This window comes from Notolepis coatsorum (genome assembly GCF_963971535.1).
Source record: "Notolepis coatsorum genome assembly, chromosome: 8".
Lineage (NCBI taxonomy): Eukaryota > Metazoa > Chordata > Actinopteri > Aulopiformes > Paralepididae > Notolepis > Notolepis coatsorum.
Window position 1 is genome coordinate 102691724 of NC_140172.1, and position 18636 is coordinate 102710359.

An 18636-nucleotide genomic window follows, 5' to 3' on the forward strand; every position below is an offset into this window, starting at 1 on the left:
CGATATATCGTGCATCACTACAGGTAGCCCATGCTAGACACGAGTTTCTTTAATGTTCTTAAAGTTTGCCACAGGGCTATCGCTACTGAGCCATGGAAGAGTAATAACGGCACATGCAGGCCAGACGTCAGGCTGGAACAGCGCTCCAAGCTATCAAGTGGAGGTCTAGTGGCTGAACCTGGAAAGTGCTTTTCAGTCAATAGAATAGAATAGAAATACTTAATTTATCCCGAGGGAAATTCAGCACTACAGATCGCTCATAGTAAACATTTAGGATCAGGGTTCAGGGACGATCCCGGGACTTTTTTGGAGGCAATAACCTGCATATAAAACAATCAACAAGCTCATTACAAAAGTCGACTTTGATCCCCCGCAAATGATTATTCGGTCATTCGGTTTTTATGACCCATCCCTACTATGCCGCGTTAGTGTGTCTAGCCTGTGGAAAGCCGGTCCGGTCTAAACTGTCTAAGCTGTGTGTTTCCATTCGTTTTTTACTTTGCCCGCCACTGTGTTTACACGCACACAATAATCTGATTACTGCCCTCGCTCTCTTTACGAGAATGATTTCATTAAACCCTAGTGTTTACAAGCACACTGAAAGAGAATGTTCCCTTTATGGATTCCATTAATTGAATGTCAGACGGCCCACCGGTTCCCAGAAAGGCGGCAAAAGAAGTTAAATCAACTCCCTCCTGTCATCAACCCCTGTTATGTCCTTCTTTATGAGTCCACGGTTGTTCATACCACCGTAGCTCAACTTTCCCATAGGGTTCTTTGCGAGAAACTGAAAATTTTATTTCCTTACTAGTAGGACTTGGCCACATGGACAAACATCTTATCACAATGTGCTTCCTCCTGTCGGCCAGTAGTGATAATAGCTGATATGAAATATTGCTTTAAAAGTTCAAGTTAATTTGTTCTTCTGACTGCAGCTCACAGAGACCAAGAGATGTATTCCCCGAGAAGCTCAAAGCCAGGCAGCTACCAGGCTCAAACAAGGAATCTGATTCGGTATCTGAGAATTTCCCCAATACTAGAATTGTATTGAGTCATATGAAACATGCTAGAAGTCCCCCCCCCCCCCCCCCTGCATCTTTGGCACCGAAGCATGTTAGATCTCTTTGGAGAACATGGACACATAGTCAGTGTCATAGATGCGAAGCATCTCGCAGGCCCAGGTCGAGGTGAAAGCACACACCCATGTGGGGGAGCTGTGGTCCATGTTGCAGTCTACTGTGCAGAGGCTCTCGTAGCGTGGTGTGGAGATGGTTAGCTCTCATAGCGTGGTGTGGAGATGGTTAGCTCTCATAGCGTGGTGTGGAGATGGTTAGCTCTCATAGCGTGGTGTGGAGATGGTTAGCTCTCATAGCGTGGTGTGGAGATGGTTAGCTCTCATAGCGTGGTGTGGAGATGGTTAGCTCTCATAGCGTGGTGTGGAGATGGTTAGCTCTCATAGCGTGGTGTGGAGATGGTTAGCTCATAGCGTGGTGTGGAGATGGTTAGCTCTCATAGCGTGGTGTGGAGATGGTTAGCTCTCATAGCGTGGTGTGGAGATGGTTAGCTCTCATAGCGTGGTGTGGAGATGGTTAGCTCTCATAGCGTGGTGTGGAGATGGTTAGCTCTCATAGCGTGGTGTGGAGATGGTTAGCTCTCATAGCGTGGTGTGGAGATGGTTAGCTCTCATAGCGTGGTGTGGAGATGGTTAGCTCTCATAGCGTGGTGTGGAGATGGTTAGCTCTCATAGCGTGGTGTGGAGATGGTTAGCTCTCATAGCGTGGTGTGGAGATGGTTAGCTCTCATAGCATGGTGTGGAGATGGTTAGCTCGGGATGCCCTTTGCGCACTGATTTGCCAGCACAACACACACATGCACGCACACACACACGCATGCATGCGCACACGCACATGATGAAACGGTAACATCACGCATCGACCCTGCTATTGGCCAAATCGAAGAAACGCATCTCAGGGAAGTACGCGAGAGGCTGTTCACCAAATATAGGCAATAGCGAACTGAAATACTTAGCCAAACTATAAACGAAACAGAATGTCAGTAGAAATATAATGGTGTTCTACCAGGAGCTTTCGTACCGTGGTGTTGAGATGGTTAGCTGTCGGTACCTTGTGTCAGTGCAGTCTCTGAGTGTTGCACATGGCGATTGTTGTTGTCGAGATGTCAAGCTGATGCTTGTGGGACGCCTCTTAGGGGCAGCTCGGAACGAGTGGTCTAACCTAACTCTACTGCTTGGTTAAAGCACTCGTTATCAGCAGACTTGCACTATGGGACTATTTCTTGAAAGAATATTGCTTATAAGTTACCTTGCTTGACGGAATGCCTTTATCAACCATGTTTCAACAAGGTGCAGTCACCTCTCACGGCCACAGGGGGCCGATCTTCCATAGTGCAACTTTAAAGCATGGCGGGTAGCATCAGTGCATCCTTCCTGAAAACAACCAATACTACTAGTTTCTTGGTTTTGGGCAAAATGGGAACATGTTCAAGTAGGTGTTGGTAGCGTACCGAGCTACCAGAGCACCCCAGAGCACACCAGAGCACACCAGAGCTCCGATTGTTATGGAGAGAGACTAGCGGAGCCACAATGGACCCTCTCAGTGATCCTGCTGTCTGCTAACAGACAGCAGTGTGTTTGTAGCTGTTGTGTGTCTGTTTGTGAAATGGGACAGTAACAACTGATGTGTTGGGTGGGGTTTTAAGGTATTATGAACAAATGGCTGTGTGTGCGTTCGTGAGGTTTGGGTGTGGGCACACAACATTTTATGTGTGTGTGCGTGTATTGGGTGGGGAGGAATGGGTGGGGTGGGGGGGGGGTACCCAGACGGCCAAACTCTGCTCATGCGGCCGCGGGGTGAACACACACACACACACACACATGCACACACACACATAGACACACACACACATTAGACACACACACACACACATAGACACACACACACACATAGACACATAGACACACATGCACATACACACACACAGGGCCAGGGGGGTTTGGGCGCAGCAGGGACTGAAAGAGCATTGACCCAGATAGTCACTCTGTCCCACCCACCCACCCTCTCTCTCTCTCTCTCTCTCTCTCTCTCTCTCTCTCTCTCTCTCTCTCTCTCTCTCTCTCTCTCTACTCCTCCCTCCATCCCTCGCTTGTTCCTTTCCCCACACTGCCCCCTACTTTCTCTTTTCCACATGCACCCTCTCTCTCTATACAAGTCCTTTATATGGAACCCCAATCAGCAGGATTCTTGTATGTATTATATGGTAAATAATTTGGTATTGTATGTCTGTATTATATGGTAAATAATGAGGTATTGTATGTATGTATTATATGGTAAATGAGGTATTGCATGTATGTATTATATGGTAAATGAGGTATTGTATGTCTGTATTATATGGTAAATAATGAGGTATTGTATGTATGTATTATATGGTAAATGAGGTATTGTATGTATGTATTATATGGTAAATGAGGTATTGTATGTATGTATTATGGTAAATGAGGTATTGTATGTATGTATTATATGGTAAATACAAAGTAGTGTATGTATTCTATGGTAAATATAAAGTCTAGTATGTATGTATTCTACATATAAAGTATTGTATGTAGGCCTGTGTATTGTGCACTTCCATGACCCCTAAAGGGAGGACCATATTGATTTAGGTGACACTATGACCTTTCCTCTAGTGCCACCATCACTCCAAGTGTTCAACTTTCAGATGGCCGTATCTCCGGACCTGCGAGTAGGCCAAGGCCAGTCACGGTTTGGTACGGGTTTTCGGTACAGTGGGGGAAAGTTTGGCTTTCCATGTTCCACTCAGGGGTTTGCAGTAACTAATTGTACTTGTAGGGATGTCAATGAATATTCTATATTGAAATTAATGATCAACTTGTAAAAAAAATTAAATAAAAAAGAATCACAGGTAATCTCTGTGTTGTGTGTGGGTTGAACACCCGGCCCTTTGCACAAATAATATTTTTGGAATGGGTGAACTTGGAGTTTTGAATTAAATTCTGCAGGCAAAAAAATGTTCTGCATGTGCGGTCGTTAGTGGTTAACATACCGTTGTATTCGCTTGCTACACAGCCGTACTAAACCTAGGTCCAGTACTGAAACGGTTCGGTACGGATACGTGTACCTTACACTCCTAATACCCTGGATTCACCATAAGTACTTAATTGAGGTCCACCATAGATTTTCTGTAATTTTCTTATTATTTTGTTATCTTGTTGTATAAATACCCCCCCCCCCCCCCCCCCCCTTCTAGGTTGTTCACCTGATTCTGACCAAACTTGCCGTGTGGCATCTAGGGACCAACGTCTTCAAATGTGTTAAAGGGACACTTGACCAAAATACAACTTCACCAAAATACAATGCTGATTTATTTTGCACATAATCTCACACAAATCCCCAAACTCTGTTTTGCACACATTCATTTAGTTTGACAGTTATTGAGAGTAAATTAGTTTAAATAAGGCCACCAGTGATGTCATCGGGGACATTGAGTCCTAGTGTTGTGTTAATTACAGCACCATGAAATTATGTAGATGAAAAAATAGCAATATAGGGACTGCTACCTAATTATTGAGCTGTAATTAACACAACACAGGGATTCATTGTCACAGGTGGCCATATCCACACACATTTACTCTCAATAACTGTCAAACTAAATACATTTGTGCAAAACTGTTTAGAGTTTTTGAATGTGTGTGAGATTATGTGCAAAATAAATCGGCATTGTTTTTGGTGCAGTGCACCTTTAATATTCTGTTGAAGATGACCGATAGTGTGTACAAGTCCTACAGGTACTACTACCTGCTACTGAGCTGATGGAGTCTTTTCTTTTACCACCTCATTACTGGGTAACACGTCATTTGTGTGCAGCATGGACTAAATGAAACAAGTGCTTTTATTAGTCTTGTATGAATAAATTTTTTGTGTCAGTAGTCCTGTGTGATTGATTGATTGATTGATTGAAAACTTTAATGAACAGATTGCAGAATGGGTACAGTACAGTACGGCTCAATACACACAATTGTTAAGGGGATGCAGACCAGAGAAAGACTTTCGTCTTGTTTACATCAGGGTCCCCCATTTTCAATTCATATTTATGACATACGCAATATACAGATATAAAAATCTAATCTAATCATCTAATCTAAACTAATCATGACATTTATGACATACATGACATACAGATATGCAGTACTGTTACATTTGTGACATACAAGATATGCAAATATACAGTATTGTTAAGCAGAGATCCTAACAGTAAATATATACATACGAGGGGGAGGGAACTGTACATTAGGAGGCGGTGGGTGGGAAGGGGGTTCAGACATTTACGGGGGCCAGTTTAGAATTGCAGTCTCCCCTAGGTGCTCTTTGAGAGCGGTTTTGAAGGTGGGTAGGGATTCAAATTTTTTTTACAGCTTTTGGTAGTGCGTTCCACATTGATGTGGCATAATTGCGAAACTGGGTTGAACATGATTTGTGGAACTCTCTCTGGTGTTGTGGTTGTGGTATTCACTGACCTTTGGGAAGTATTTTGACATGTACATTTACATTTAGTCATTTAGCTGACGCTTTTATCCAAAGTGACTTACAAGTTCTGTACGACAAGTCATCAGGAAGGGTACAACTCTATCAGCTGAGTAACAATGTTCATCAAAGTGTTGCGTGTTATTACAGTGTAGGTTAGTTTATTAGGACAAGTGCATGACAGTAAGGTTAGTTAGGGTTAGAGTTTTTTTGAAGAAGTGAGTCTTTAGTCGACGGCGGAAGATTGGACGGGTTTCGGCTGCCCTAACTGGGGTGGGTAGTTCATTCCACCATTGTGGGGCAAGGACTGAGAATAGGCGACTTCTCTTTGATGACCCTCCCGGAGCTTGGATAGGAGTAGGTCTGAGGCGGCCAGAAGATGCAGAGCGTAGGGGTCTTGAGGGTGTGTAGTTAGAGACCATTGACCGGAGGTAGGCGGGAACGGTTCCCTTTGCCGCACGGTATGCCAGGTCGAGGGCCTTGAAGCGGATACGTGCAGCAATGGGGAGCCAGTGCAGGTCCCTAAGAAGTGGGGTGACATGGGCCGACTTCGGTAGGTTTGAGATCAGGCGGGCCGCTGCTTTCTGAATGAGTTGTAGAGGCTTGGTGGCAGTGGCCGGGAGACCAGACATTTACATGGGTACCTTCGTGGTGTAGACCAGGCCCATTGCAAGTTGCTGTACTCTGTCGTCTACTCTAAGCCATCCTAGGTTGTCAAAATGGGCAGGGGTGAGGTGGGTTTTAGGAGTAAGGTCAAGCAGTAGTCTGACCAGTTTGTTTTGTGATGTTTATAATCTAAGTACCCTACGACTATGCTTGCACCTCATGGTACCAAAGCACCTCAAAGGCACTAAAAACAAGATTTCAAACATCAGTGAATGGTAGTGAATGAATGGTTAGTGTCAGCAGTCTATGTACTTCATACTGGGCTATAAAGTTATTCTGTTCTTTTTTTTTATCCACTTTTTCTCCCCATTTTCTATTTTTCTCCCATCCCAATTTCGTATTTCCAATTCTTCCTCCCCTGTCTTGAACGTTGCTAGACTATGCCTCCCACTGGTCGGCTGTAGTGAGGATAGAAGCCTTGCATCACGTGTCCCCTCCAGTACACGAGGAGGCAGCCTGTCGCATCTTTTCACCGCAGCAGCTCGAACTCTCAGTGGCGAGGAGTAACGCGTGGGAGTAGGGGTGGACGGTATAAACGGTATACGGTATAAACGGTATGAATTTGCTCTACGGTATGGATTTTGAGTATACCGTGTAACCGGTAGTGCAGCTCTAAAATAGCAATGACGTCATGTAACCACAGCGCGACTATTTCACTGGCATTTGCCCCTAAAAATAGATAGAATTAGTCATAGATAATAGATATGTGCGAACTGGAAAAAGTTATTTAGGAGGCTTCGCGCAGTGGGCGTGCCAGCCCCTACCGCACGCATGTAAACACGGGTCTAGTAGTCTAGTGGGACGGGACACGGGAGCTGTCGGCGTCTCCCTGAGCTAACGTTAGCTTAGCTACCGTTACAAAATGACCCAGTCAACTATTCACTTTTAGTTTAATACATGATGGGGCATTGTCTAACCGAACGGTATCTAGTCGGCCAGCTACCGATAGCTCCTGACATCAACAAACGCTCCACAAAGTCTAGTACTAGAGACGTGTATGCTACCTGTTAGCTCACGTTAACACAAGTTAGTTCACCGTTCAAAACGAAATGTCCCATTGAACTAAATAATTCACTGAGGCGTTGTATTAACGTTATATATGCAGTAGCTACAGATAGCTCATGATATCAATGTCTTATAACACTGATTCGATGCGTATTCGAGCTGAGGGCTTGCTAACGTTATAATACCAATACAATAGGGTCCAGGTGCAGCGCCGGAGAATCCTGGCCGTAGCTCTGCTCGAGGCTACTCGAGTATAGGTCCAGGTGCAGCTCCGGAGAATTCTGGCCGTAGCTGGAGGCTACTAGAGTACACACAGACAGTGGAGCTTGTTGCGTGGTGGCGATGTCTCGCAGATAATACCAGTACAAGTCTAATTATATAATATATATATTTTATAAAAAAAATATATATATATAAAATAATTTTTTTTTTATCAAAAACGATGATACCGTGATATATACCGTTACCGTCTATGCTTCAAATTATACCGTGATATAAATTTTAGACCATACCGTCCACCCCTACGTGGGAGGCTCACGCTGCCCCCGATACTTCCTGTTTCCGCCGCACCGGCGTCACCCAACCGACCTGTAGGAGTCGTTGTCCACAACGTCCAATCCCCACCCACCGGCTTTCCCACCCTCTAACACTGCCAATTGTGTTAGTATGATGGCCGGCCAAGCCGGTAGCAACGGCGAGAGCTGGGCTCGATACCAGCATCTCCTGCGTTAGTGGCGAGCACCTTGCCCACTGCAACACTCAGCCGCCTAGTTATTCTGTTTTCTCATGCTGTGATGTTACCTCCTGTCAGCCTGACCTGATCAACCATACTGTCTCTCTCTTCCTCTCTCCTTCCCCCCCTCTCTCTCTCTCTCTCTCTCTCTTCCTCTCTCCTTCTCTATCTTACTCTTCTTCCCCATATTGGTCTCTCTTTTCCTCTCCGTCCCCCATTCTCTCTTCCTCTCTCTCCTCCCCCCTTTCCATCTCTCTCTCCTTCCCCCTCTCTAGAGAATAGACAACATATCTCTCTCTCTCTCTCTCTCTCTCTCTGTCTTGTATCTCAATCACTTTTCCATTTCCCCTCCTTTCCCTCTTTTTTGCTCTTTCTCCACTCATCTGTTTTTTCCCACCCTCACACCTCCTTTCTCTCTCTCTACCCCCCCCCCCCCCCCCCCCCCCACTTTCTCCCCTTATGTCTCTCACGTCTCTCTCCCGCCCTCCCACCCTCTCTCTTCTCCTTCTCTTTCCGTAACTTCCTGTGGTGGGATTGAGGGGCTGTGGGGGGGGGGGGGGGGGGGGGGGGGTCACACCCTCCTCGCCCCACTTTTATTCTTGGAACTCCCCACAGTGGGAGGTCCCTTCGGGGGAGAACACAGACCTAAACACACACACACACACACACACACACACTGTCCCTAAGCCCCTTTAGCCACAGATCCAGCGAGCATATCTCCCCTCTCACTCTTGAGAGCTGGGAGTTCACAGGAAGAGGAGGGAGAGATAGAGAGGGGGAGGGAGATGGGGCGGGGGGGAGAGAGGAAGCTAGTAGTCAGTAGCCATCCTGTTAGCTAGCTAGTAGGCTCTCCTTCCATCATCCTATGACACTTTGAGTTCCACAGTATGGCAAAGTGGGATCAAGGTTCCTACTGTATATTCTGACGGTTCAGTGACCTACGGGGAAGTAAACAGCTCCTGGGGCTGATCTCGGGAGCAGTGTTCTGGTCAATAGAATCCCGGTCCCAGCTGTAGTCCTGTGCTCTCACTGTTGTCAAGGAAATGAAGTTTCTAAAGACTTTGAATGAGATTAGCCGGAGTCGTTTGGCTGTTGTTTGCAGTGGATGGCAGCCATTGAGTGGTTAGATCCATAATCCTGCCCCAGATGACCGTTGCTAGGTGACGTGATACTGTATCAGATGATTGTTTAGAATGTTGGACATTTCACTGTGATGACGCCATGGCAGTGAATGTCACAGTACTCCTCGCAGCCACCAAAGAGTTCCATATTAAAATTCTGTGGTGGCTATTTTGCGTCCCTCCAAGTAAGCATTCTGTTTAATTAAATCTGGGACACACAATGGCCTAAGTGTAAAAAACAACAAGTATTTGTTTTAGGGTCACACCGATAACAGTTTATTTATTGGACATTTGTAGACAAATTAATTGCACACCAAACATGGAAATACATGATAAAAAGCCCAAGAGATAAATGCCTGGACAACACATTAAGCTGGTAAAGGAAAGGCCTTTTCTGGGCTCCACAGATAACGTCTGGAACAGAGACTAGACAAGGCATGAAAAGAAACGGTATCAAGACAAGCATCTTTACATCAGCAGTTACATTTTTTTTTAGCAAGAAACAAGTCAAACATAGTATATAGGTACTCAATTTGATGAAAGGATGGGTTTAGGTTATTGGAGATTGTAGTGGATTACTGTAATTGATTCAAATATATTGCGTTGTTCTTTGCACAGTGTGGGTGAGTGATTAACATTCAGCGCACTGAGCCGACGCGTCACTTACTGAACGGTATCGACTTAACACCCTCAGATTGGGGTCATTGGACAAATATCATTGAACACATAACGGCGATATACTGTATATAATATATTATATATATCCCATACGATTACTGTGTATTTCTTTCATATTGCCCAGCCCCTACATCGCAGGATATGATTTAGGATATCCATGAAGTAGGCCATCTCTGGACAGTGGACACATGTTTCCACATGTCTTCTTGTGTGACACACAGTCAGCCCGCCGGAGAGCGTCTTGAGGTAGCGACCAAGCTCTTTGAGTCAAGCGGACCAGGAGAGGTGACACATAGGGCTCTGGCTTTGTTGCATTGAGAGCTGCCTACCGTTGTTTTGGAAGTATAGAAGGGGCTCTGTTCTTCCACAATAGTATGCCGACACCAGTGTGTGTGTGTGTGTGTGTGTGTGTGTGTGTGTGTGCATATTTGTGTGTGTGATCTAGGGCTGTTCTCAACTGAAGAGTCTTAGTCGACTAATCGTCTGAGGACTTTTGGTGACTAAGTTGATTTTAATTGTGAAATTGTGTTTCCCACACATGCAATCATGCAGATGGACCTCTTTAGATATATTGCTGTTTAGCGCCTGTGTGTGTACCTGTATGTATATTTGTCCATGTGTTAATATGCGAGTGTACATTATGTGTGTGTATGTGGGAGGGGCCATGTGTGTAGCAGCCACACCCAGGCTGATTGGAAGAGGAGGGGGGGGGCACACCTCACTGTGGAATCTACTCTGGCTGGGTCACATGTCACCCCCCCCCCCATTCCCCTCCCCCATGCCTACACTTCCACATTACAGCTCTCTCTCCCTCACACTCTCCAACTGTATGCAGGCAACCTGTGAAGAACTGGCGTGTGTGTATTTGAGTCCCTGTTGAACTGTGAGGCGTAAAGAGTGAGAGAACTAGGTGAGAAGAGAGAGATAGAGAGAAAGATAGTATGTAGGCCTAGGCTCTCTCTCTGTCTCTCTCGCCGCTCCCCTTCTGCTGCTGGAGAGAAAAGGGTGTGGCCGCCTGCCTGCCAGTGAAAGAGAGGGAGGGGACACTGCAAGGCTACTCCTCCCTGCCTCTATTTCTCTTTCGCTCTCTCTCATTCCCTCACTGGCAGCAACCAGGATTAGGCTTTGTCTGTATGTCTCCCCTCTCTCTCTTTCTCTATTTCTCTTTTCCCCCCTCATTCCTTCTTTCAAACACTTTTTTTTTTAAACCCTCTTCTAGTGGGGTTTGTTTAGTTTTTCTATTTATTTTCTGTTTTCTTCTTTCTTAGAGAAGGCACTGCTATTGCTTCCCCTCCAACCCCAGCTGGCATTTCCTCTGTACCTGTACCCCTCCTCCCTCGCTCTCTCTCTCTCTTTACTCCCCCTCCCCCCCACTCCTCTCCTCTCCACTCTTCTATCTATTGGGTCTTTTGTCTTTTCTCCTTCACATGGTCACATTTGTTGTCTCTCACCCTGTTATTCTCTCTTCCTTTCTTTATTTCTCTCCTCCATTCCTGTCTTTCAACCCCCCCCCCCTTGACCTGTCCTTTGGCACTCAACCTTGTTCTCACCCTCTCTCTCCCCATACTGTGCGACATCTATCTGTATGTCTGTCTCTCTATTTCTCCATCTCTCCCCTCTCTCTCTCCCCTCCTCTATCTCTCTTTTACCCCATTTTTTCCTCCCGCTCTAACTCCCTCTTTCTCTATATTTCTCCATCTATCCCCTCCTCTCTCTCTTGTACCCCCTTTTCTCTCGCTCTTTTTTCCTCACCCTCTAACTCTCTCTCTCGCCCTCTCTCCACAGTGCCAGTCTAGTGCTAAGAGGAAGAGCAGTCGTGTTGCCAGCGCCCAGCAGCAGCGGCAGCAGCAGCAGAGTCCAGCGGCCCCGGCCTCCTCGACAGCACCTCCACGACCCCAGGAGGAGGGAGAGGAGAGCAGGCCGCAGCCTGGCGTGAAGGAGGAGGAAGCCCGGGAGCAAGAGGAGGAGGCGACACAGTCCAAGGAGAAGGAGGAGGACAAGCAAGCAGAGGAGGAGGAGGAGGAGGAGACGGAGATGCCCTCCATACAGATTAAAGCAGAGCCGGAGGAGGTGGAGTGCACGGTGAGGAGGGTTGGGATGGATGGAGCTTGGAGAGAACTGGGAGAGAAAAGGGAGTGGGGGGCGGTGGATGGAGAGTGGAGGAACTGGGAAAGAGAAAGGGCTGGTGGGTGGATGGACTGAGAGAAGTGGTGGAACTGGTGGAGGTTTAAGGTGGATGGACGGAGGAGTGGGACAGGAGGAAGTGGGCGGGTGGAGGTGTGAGTGACATGTAGAGAGGGAGTTTTTGATGGAGGTATGGATGGAGGGGGGTGATGGAGAGGTGGCGAGAGGGTAGCAGAGTGGGAGTGAGAGATGGACAGAGTGTGGAGGAGTGGAAGGAGGAAGTCGAATAAACGAAGAGGAAGATCCAAGAGCAAGGGTTAAAGTCAGTGATCCAAAACATAGGTTTCCCCTATAGGTTTTTATTTTCGAGCTAGTTGACTGAGGTCTTGATACATGGATTGACGGACGAGACAAGAGGCAAATACTTTTTTTTAACTGTATTCGCTGTATTTCATGACCTTTTAAAGGTTTGTTTACATTTTGGGAATGTTTGGAGTGAAATCTACAACCTACACAAGTACACATTCTGACGGGTTAGCAAAGTCCAGATAGTCAATTATACATCTACCGATCAAACTGAGTGCCGGTTACACTACGTTGATTTGTTCGCTGAGAAAAGCATCCCGTATTGTGGCTTTATGGGGGGGTACAGGTTGGGTGAATGAACGAGCGGCGGAGGTGGAGCTCGCTGCTGATGAATGGAGGAATGAGATGTGGACTGGTGAGGGGTCTGAGTGATGGCGTGGAGGAAGTGCGTTTGGGAAGATGGATGCATGGATGAACGGGGAGATGGATGTCTGCGGAGAGTAAAAGCAGAGCAGGGGGGATATAGGTGGACTAGAGAGGACAGACTAGATTCATACTTAATCACAAAGTCATTTGTCGGAAAGCTGAAAGAACACGTTTGCTTTTCTTCGTCTGCACACTGCTACAGGGCTGGGGAAGGTGGACGGCCACTGTGTGTTGCTACAGATGTCGGTTGTCATTTTGATGGGGGTCGCTGCTGGCGTCAATTTGCGTCGAGAAATTGCAAAAAAATGGCAACATGTACAAAAACAGGAGGATGGGGGAAAATAATATTTTGAGTTCTCTTTTGTGATGGCTGTCACATTTTATGTGGCAGCTTTTCACAAAACGACACGGCCAAACCATTATTTATTCCCAAAAACACAATCAACGGGAAGTCCCGAGTCCTAGTTCCTTTGTGAGGGGGAATTCACAAATTACTCCTGTGAAATGTGTGAAGTGGGCAATCACTGGTCAAACGGATTGGAGTTCAAGAATAGAATCACCCGTCCTCCGCGAGAGCTGAATGGACTGGCATGCATGTGAATGCTGGGTTTGAAGTGGCCAATCGACGGGAACGACGACAGCCGTTAACATCATTGAGGGAAGGCGGAGATCATTCTGTGCGCGCGTGACGCACCGTGAAATGACACACGGAACTGCCCTCAACTCAAGAAATTCTTAGTGGGGACCTGGCTGACTGATCGAGTTGTTGATTTGATCGACAGGTCTGTGAAACTCCCACGTTCAATCAGAGTATAGCGCTCAAAAGATGTATAGTTATCGTTTTATTTTAGAAAATAACCCTTTCCCCGCCTTTTTTTCCGGCATGGGGGGGGGGGGGGCATTCCAAAAAGGACTGACTGACATCATCATAGTGACCAAACCTATTTGGGGACTGTCGTAGAGTCCCCCCCCCCTCCCACCTGGACAAACGACTTATTACTAAATCCAGTCGTATGAACACGAGGATAGCAGGAGAGTGGGAGAGTGTGAAGATGAGTTTGGGTTGATGGTGGTGAGAGATAGAGGGATGGGTGGAGGAGGAGGGTGGACTGTGGAAGAGGGGTGTGAGCAATTGGAAAGACAGATGGAGGGTGGAGCAGAGGGTGTGCCCGGGGAGACGGAGCAGGATAGGGGGATGGGGGGGAGTGGAGAAATTAATGTTAGGAACGAGGAGAGGAATATTGCGGAGAGAATAGAGATGATTAAACGGCAGATCAGAGAGTATCACTTTGTTTTGAGAAGCTCACCTCTGATTGGTCACAAGGTGGGAGTCATTTCAGTCCACCCGTAAAAAAAAAAAAACACTGGCAGCATTGTTTTTGAGACGCTGGAAGTAGAAATAGTTAGCGATGCTAGTAGAAGTCAATGGGTTCCGTTTGCATGTCTCTTAATGAAATAGTCCTCTTTATGTGAAAACGTACATTTCAGAAAATTCAGGTGGTATTTCTGAACCAGAATTTCAGGTTTGTCGAGTTTATAATCTGTATAGTTAGTGGTATAGTTTGGAGGCTCCGGCCTAAAGGTTCAGGCAGCTCACGAGTCACGACCCACAAGTGATTCAGATATTTCTAAACGACAGATGAAACAGAATGCGGTGTGTCCTGAACTGAACGCGGTCGAACAGGCCAGATAAAAAAAAAAAGCCTTTATACATTAATGGCATACCATGCCACCCCTAGTTGATGTATATGCTGTATATCTGCATGTAATGGTGATAAGGCGGATATAGTTGGGTATACTGTATCAAGCCCAGAGGAAGACAGGGGTGTGTTCTAAATGTAGGCATACTGTACTGGGTGTGGTTTGTAACGGGAGGGTGAGGCTTTCTGGAAGTTCTGGTGGTTTGGAGGTGGTTGGAGCTGCAGACGTGACTGTTGTGGGTTGAGGAAGGAGGAGGTGAAGGTGGGGTCGCTAGGATGGTTGGAGGGAGGAGGCCAGGAAGGAGGAGGAAGAGTAACAGATGGCGTGAATTGGGAAGGGAGAGAGAGAGATAGATAAAGGGCAAAGGAAAGGAATGGCAGGAAAGAAAAGAGGAAAGCTGAGGGAAGGGAGGGTAGGGAGGGATGAGGAGGTGGTTTGGGACAAGACAGTGCTAATAATATAATAATAATAACTGGACTTGGAGAAGTCTTTATTCGGCCTGCAGGCAGACACACATGCGATGGGCGGCACACACACATGCAGTTAGTTGGGTCGCCGATGCGATTGAGTCTCTGCACTTGACCCATCCCGTCGTCCTTCCCCCAAGGGCAGCCGGGAGCAGATAGGGGCGTCGGCGAGGCGCCGCGCCCCGGGGACCAATCCAAGTGCTCCTGCCCGTCTTCGTCAGCGACACGACAAGCGTTAGCGATCTGTTGTGCATGTTTTCCATCGGGTTTCTCTTATTGGGGGGGGGGGGGGGGGGGGCCTTGCGAGCACGGGGAGAACATGCAAACTCCACACAGAAAGGCCTGGGAGATACCCCACCCTGGGTACCTGGCAACGCGGAAACCTGGTCCCCAAGCGGGAATCGAACCCTGACCTTCTAGCTGTGAGGCGACAGTGTTAACCACTACATCATGTGCTGGTTGCACAGTAGGATTATGGACGTGTTCCATTTATTGTTCTCGTTCCCTTTTGTGTCCCATTCTTTGCTCCTGAATTGACCTCTTACATCTTAAACCTGCCCTCTTTTCTTGATCTTCCAATCACAACTGGTTGCTTCGCTCGGACAAAGGGAAGCAACAGTTGTGATTGGAGAGATCAAGAAAAGAGGGGGCAGAGTTTGAGATAGGTCATTGCAAACTACTAGCCTAGGGCTGCTCAATTAGTTAGGGTCCTTATTCAATATATTCTTTGATTAAGACAAATATTTTAGATGTGATTAAATACGAGGTGCTTTGCATCTAAAAAAAGTGGTTGTGAATCAAAAACCCAATAACATTTCAGTGGTTGCCAATCAGAAAATAACAAAACATAAGTAACAAAACAACCATTGATATGAGTTTAGGTAATTGGTCATCACCTCTGTAATGTTATATGAAATGACAGAGAAAGTACAAGATACTGAAGCTGTAAGGTTGCCGAGGGTCTGTGGAGAGAGCACAGCGTGTGTGTGGTTGGGAGGGTGGGGGGTGGTAGGAGGAAGACGGTTGTGTAAGGGATCATTAGGGAGGGGCTGTGTGTGCGTGAGTGCGTGCGTGTTTATTAGGGAGGGGTTGTGTGTGCGCGTTTGCTGACCACACCTCTGAGGCAGCTTAGACGGAAAGGAATTCCTGTCCAAAGATTAGGTCCTCTGTTCCAGCAGAGGCTCAGTAGGAACTAAAGGACGTAAAAGGACCACTGCATCGAAGACGTCCCCCCCCCCCCCCCCCCCCCCCCTGTGTCCGACGCCATTCGCTCCTCTTACAGTATGTTCAGATACGACTCTGCGTCAGTTTGACAGTTGGGCACTTGGCAAAACTGGTGTTGAGACATGCTAGTGCCTTTGGTCTCAACGGTAGCATCGCTGACGTGTACAAACACTGGACCGTTTCTAAATGTAACCTATTGCTGCAGAGCGTCCACGGCGTTCCTTTTCACATTCAGCGTGACGATATACCCCCATTTGCTTTACAAATTCAACATTTCTTTCTTTAACTTCTTAACATCCACTTTTCATATTAGCTAGCCTTAAGAGTTAGCACTAACATTATGTACCGCAACTAATATTCTCACGCTGGCGTACGCTATTGAAGCGTGTAATAAAAGTTCACGTCGGGTTAAATTAGTGCGACGGCTCATTGACTCTCGATTATGAAGCCGTCCGATTGCACACTTGAGCGTTTTATGGCGATGATCCTTAAGAAGCTTATCGGACGTGAATTACACGTCCTCAAAAGCACCAAAAACACTCTCGCCCTTCGGCAGTTCCCTCCGAGGAAGATGCATGTGGGAAGCGGACGTCCAATCACTTAAATGGATTCACAGAGGCTGATTTACAGAGCGCTTTGTAAAGAGACGCCGCCATGTCAATCTGCTGCGTGTGTGCGAGGGGAGCCGAGTGCTACTCTGCTAATGTTTCTTTTGTTTTGGTGGTGAGCCTGGGCCATCCATTTGTTGGATCACTGATTGGCCTTTACGAAACCCATGGGCGTAAATGTTTGAGAGTTGAAGAGGCTACAGGATTGACGGTAGAGAGAGCATGTGAAGCAGCAGAGAAGGGGTGAGAGAGAAAGATAGCCTGTGGATAGGGTTTGCTGGTTTGGATACTTGTGTGGTGTGTGTGTGTGGGGTTAAAGGTTATCCTGTAGCCTCGTTACAGCCTTGCAACACAAGCTAGTGTTTCAGGACAACCTTGGTCTCTCTCTCCCTTTTTTCTGTCTCTCTCAAAACAAAATCACACACACAAACTCTCACACATACCTTTTCTGGGTCTCTCTCTCTCATCACTCTTTCACACACACACAACACACACACACACACACACACACACACACACACACACACACACACACACACACACACACACACACACGCACACGCACACATCTCACTCTTTCTCGCTGTGTCTCGCCCGGGCCCTAATAGGATATGTCGAGGGAGGCTCTTCCGCTCGCTCGGTCGTCATGGCAACGGGCTCTGGCGGGAGTTGCTGGAAAGAGACTGCATGTGTGATGTAGGCTGGCCCCACCCCACCCCCGCCCCTTCTCCACCCATCCACCAGCCCACCACCCCTCTGTAGAGTGCCTCACATTGTGTGTGTACATGTGGTGTGTGCACATGTGTGTATGTGACTGTGTGTGTGTGTGTGTGTGCGCAAGTGCACAGAAGAGAGTTCAGCAGGTATTGAGCTTGTGAGTTTGTGTGAGTGTGTTGTTTGTTTGTGTGTGTGTGTGTTTTGCCTTTGGTGGTGAGTTGTAGAGTGGGGTCGGTGGGGGACACCTTCCCCCCTCACTGGAAGAACTGTGAGTGTGTGTGATGAGTGTGTGTCATGTAGGCTGCCCACACCCCCTCCCACCTATCTTCCACCCTTTCACTTCTCCCCCTCCCCCTCACAGCACACTACCACTCCCCCCTCTCTCTCTCTCTCTCTCTCTCTCTCTCTCTCTCTCTCTCTCTCTCTCTCTCTCTCTCTCTCTCTCTCTCTCTCTCTCTCTCTCTCTCTCTCTCCAACTCACCACTTCAACCAAAGGCAAGCATACTACACATACAACACAGATGCACACATGCACTCAAACTTACACGCTGAATACCTGCAACAAACACTATATAGGCCTGTAACCTCTCTCTCATGCACGCATTATGCACACACACACACACACACACACACACACACACACACACACACACACACACACACACACACACACACACACACACACACACACACACACACACACACACAGTGAGGTGCTCCATGCATGTGCATGTCACACATGTATGCACATAAACAGCCATTTGTCCTCCAGCAAACAGGAGCACTGATGCACAAAGATTCGTGTGTGTGTGTTGGCCCTGTGTGTGGCAAAGCAGTGTTTGTTGAACCCATTCAGGGGACAGTATACATTCATAATGTTGGGATGCAGCGCTTCTCTCTCTCTCTCTCTCTCTCTCTCTCTCTCTCTCTCTCTCTCTCTCTCTCTCTCTCTCTCTCTCTCTCTCTCTCTCTCTCTCTCTCTCTCTCTCTCTCAGACTAGAGTGGATAGGAGGTTGAGAGAGAGAGGTGCAGAAACGCTTGGGTGCTGCTCCCTCTCCCCTGCCCCCTCTCCTCTCCTCTGGTGCAGAATGATGATGTCATTGCTGGCAGCCAAGTTCCACTAGCGTAGAGAGACTATAGAAACTGCTTTAACTTCACCAACTAATTACACGTAACAGTACTGACTACAGTAATATGATTACAAAAAAGAACTGGAGCCTATCACATTTACTTTAAAGCCACAGTAATTGGATGAAGTCATATTATTTACTGTACTGTGAGGTTCTGGTACTGCTGTGCTGCGCC

General features: G+C 47.1%; 1 protein-coding gene across 1 annotated transcript in view; it reads left to right on the forward strand.

Moving 5' to 3' along the window:
• klf8 (Kruppel like factor 8) overlaps positions 1–18636 on the forward strand; it is a 112374-nt gene that overhangs the window by 43517 nt on the left and 50221 nt on the right. Inside the window, exon 2 of the mRNA XM_084320739.1 lies at positions 11544–11840. Coding sequence (XP_084176865.1) covers positions 11544–11840 — 297 coding nt within the window. The remainder of the gene's footprint in view (positions 1–11543; positions 11841–18636) is intronic.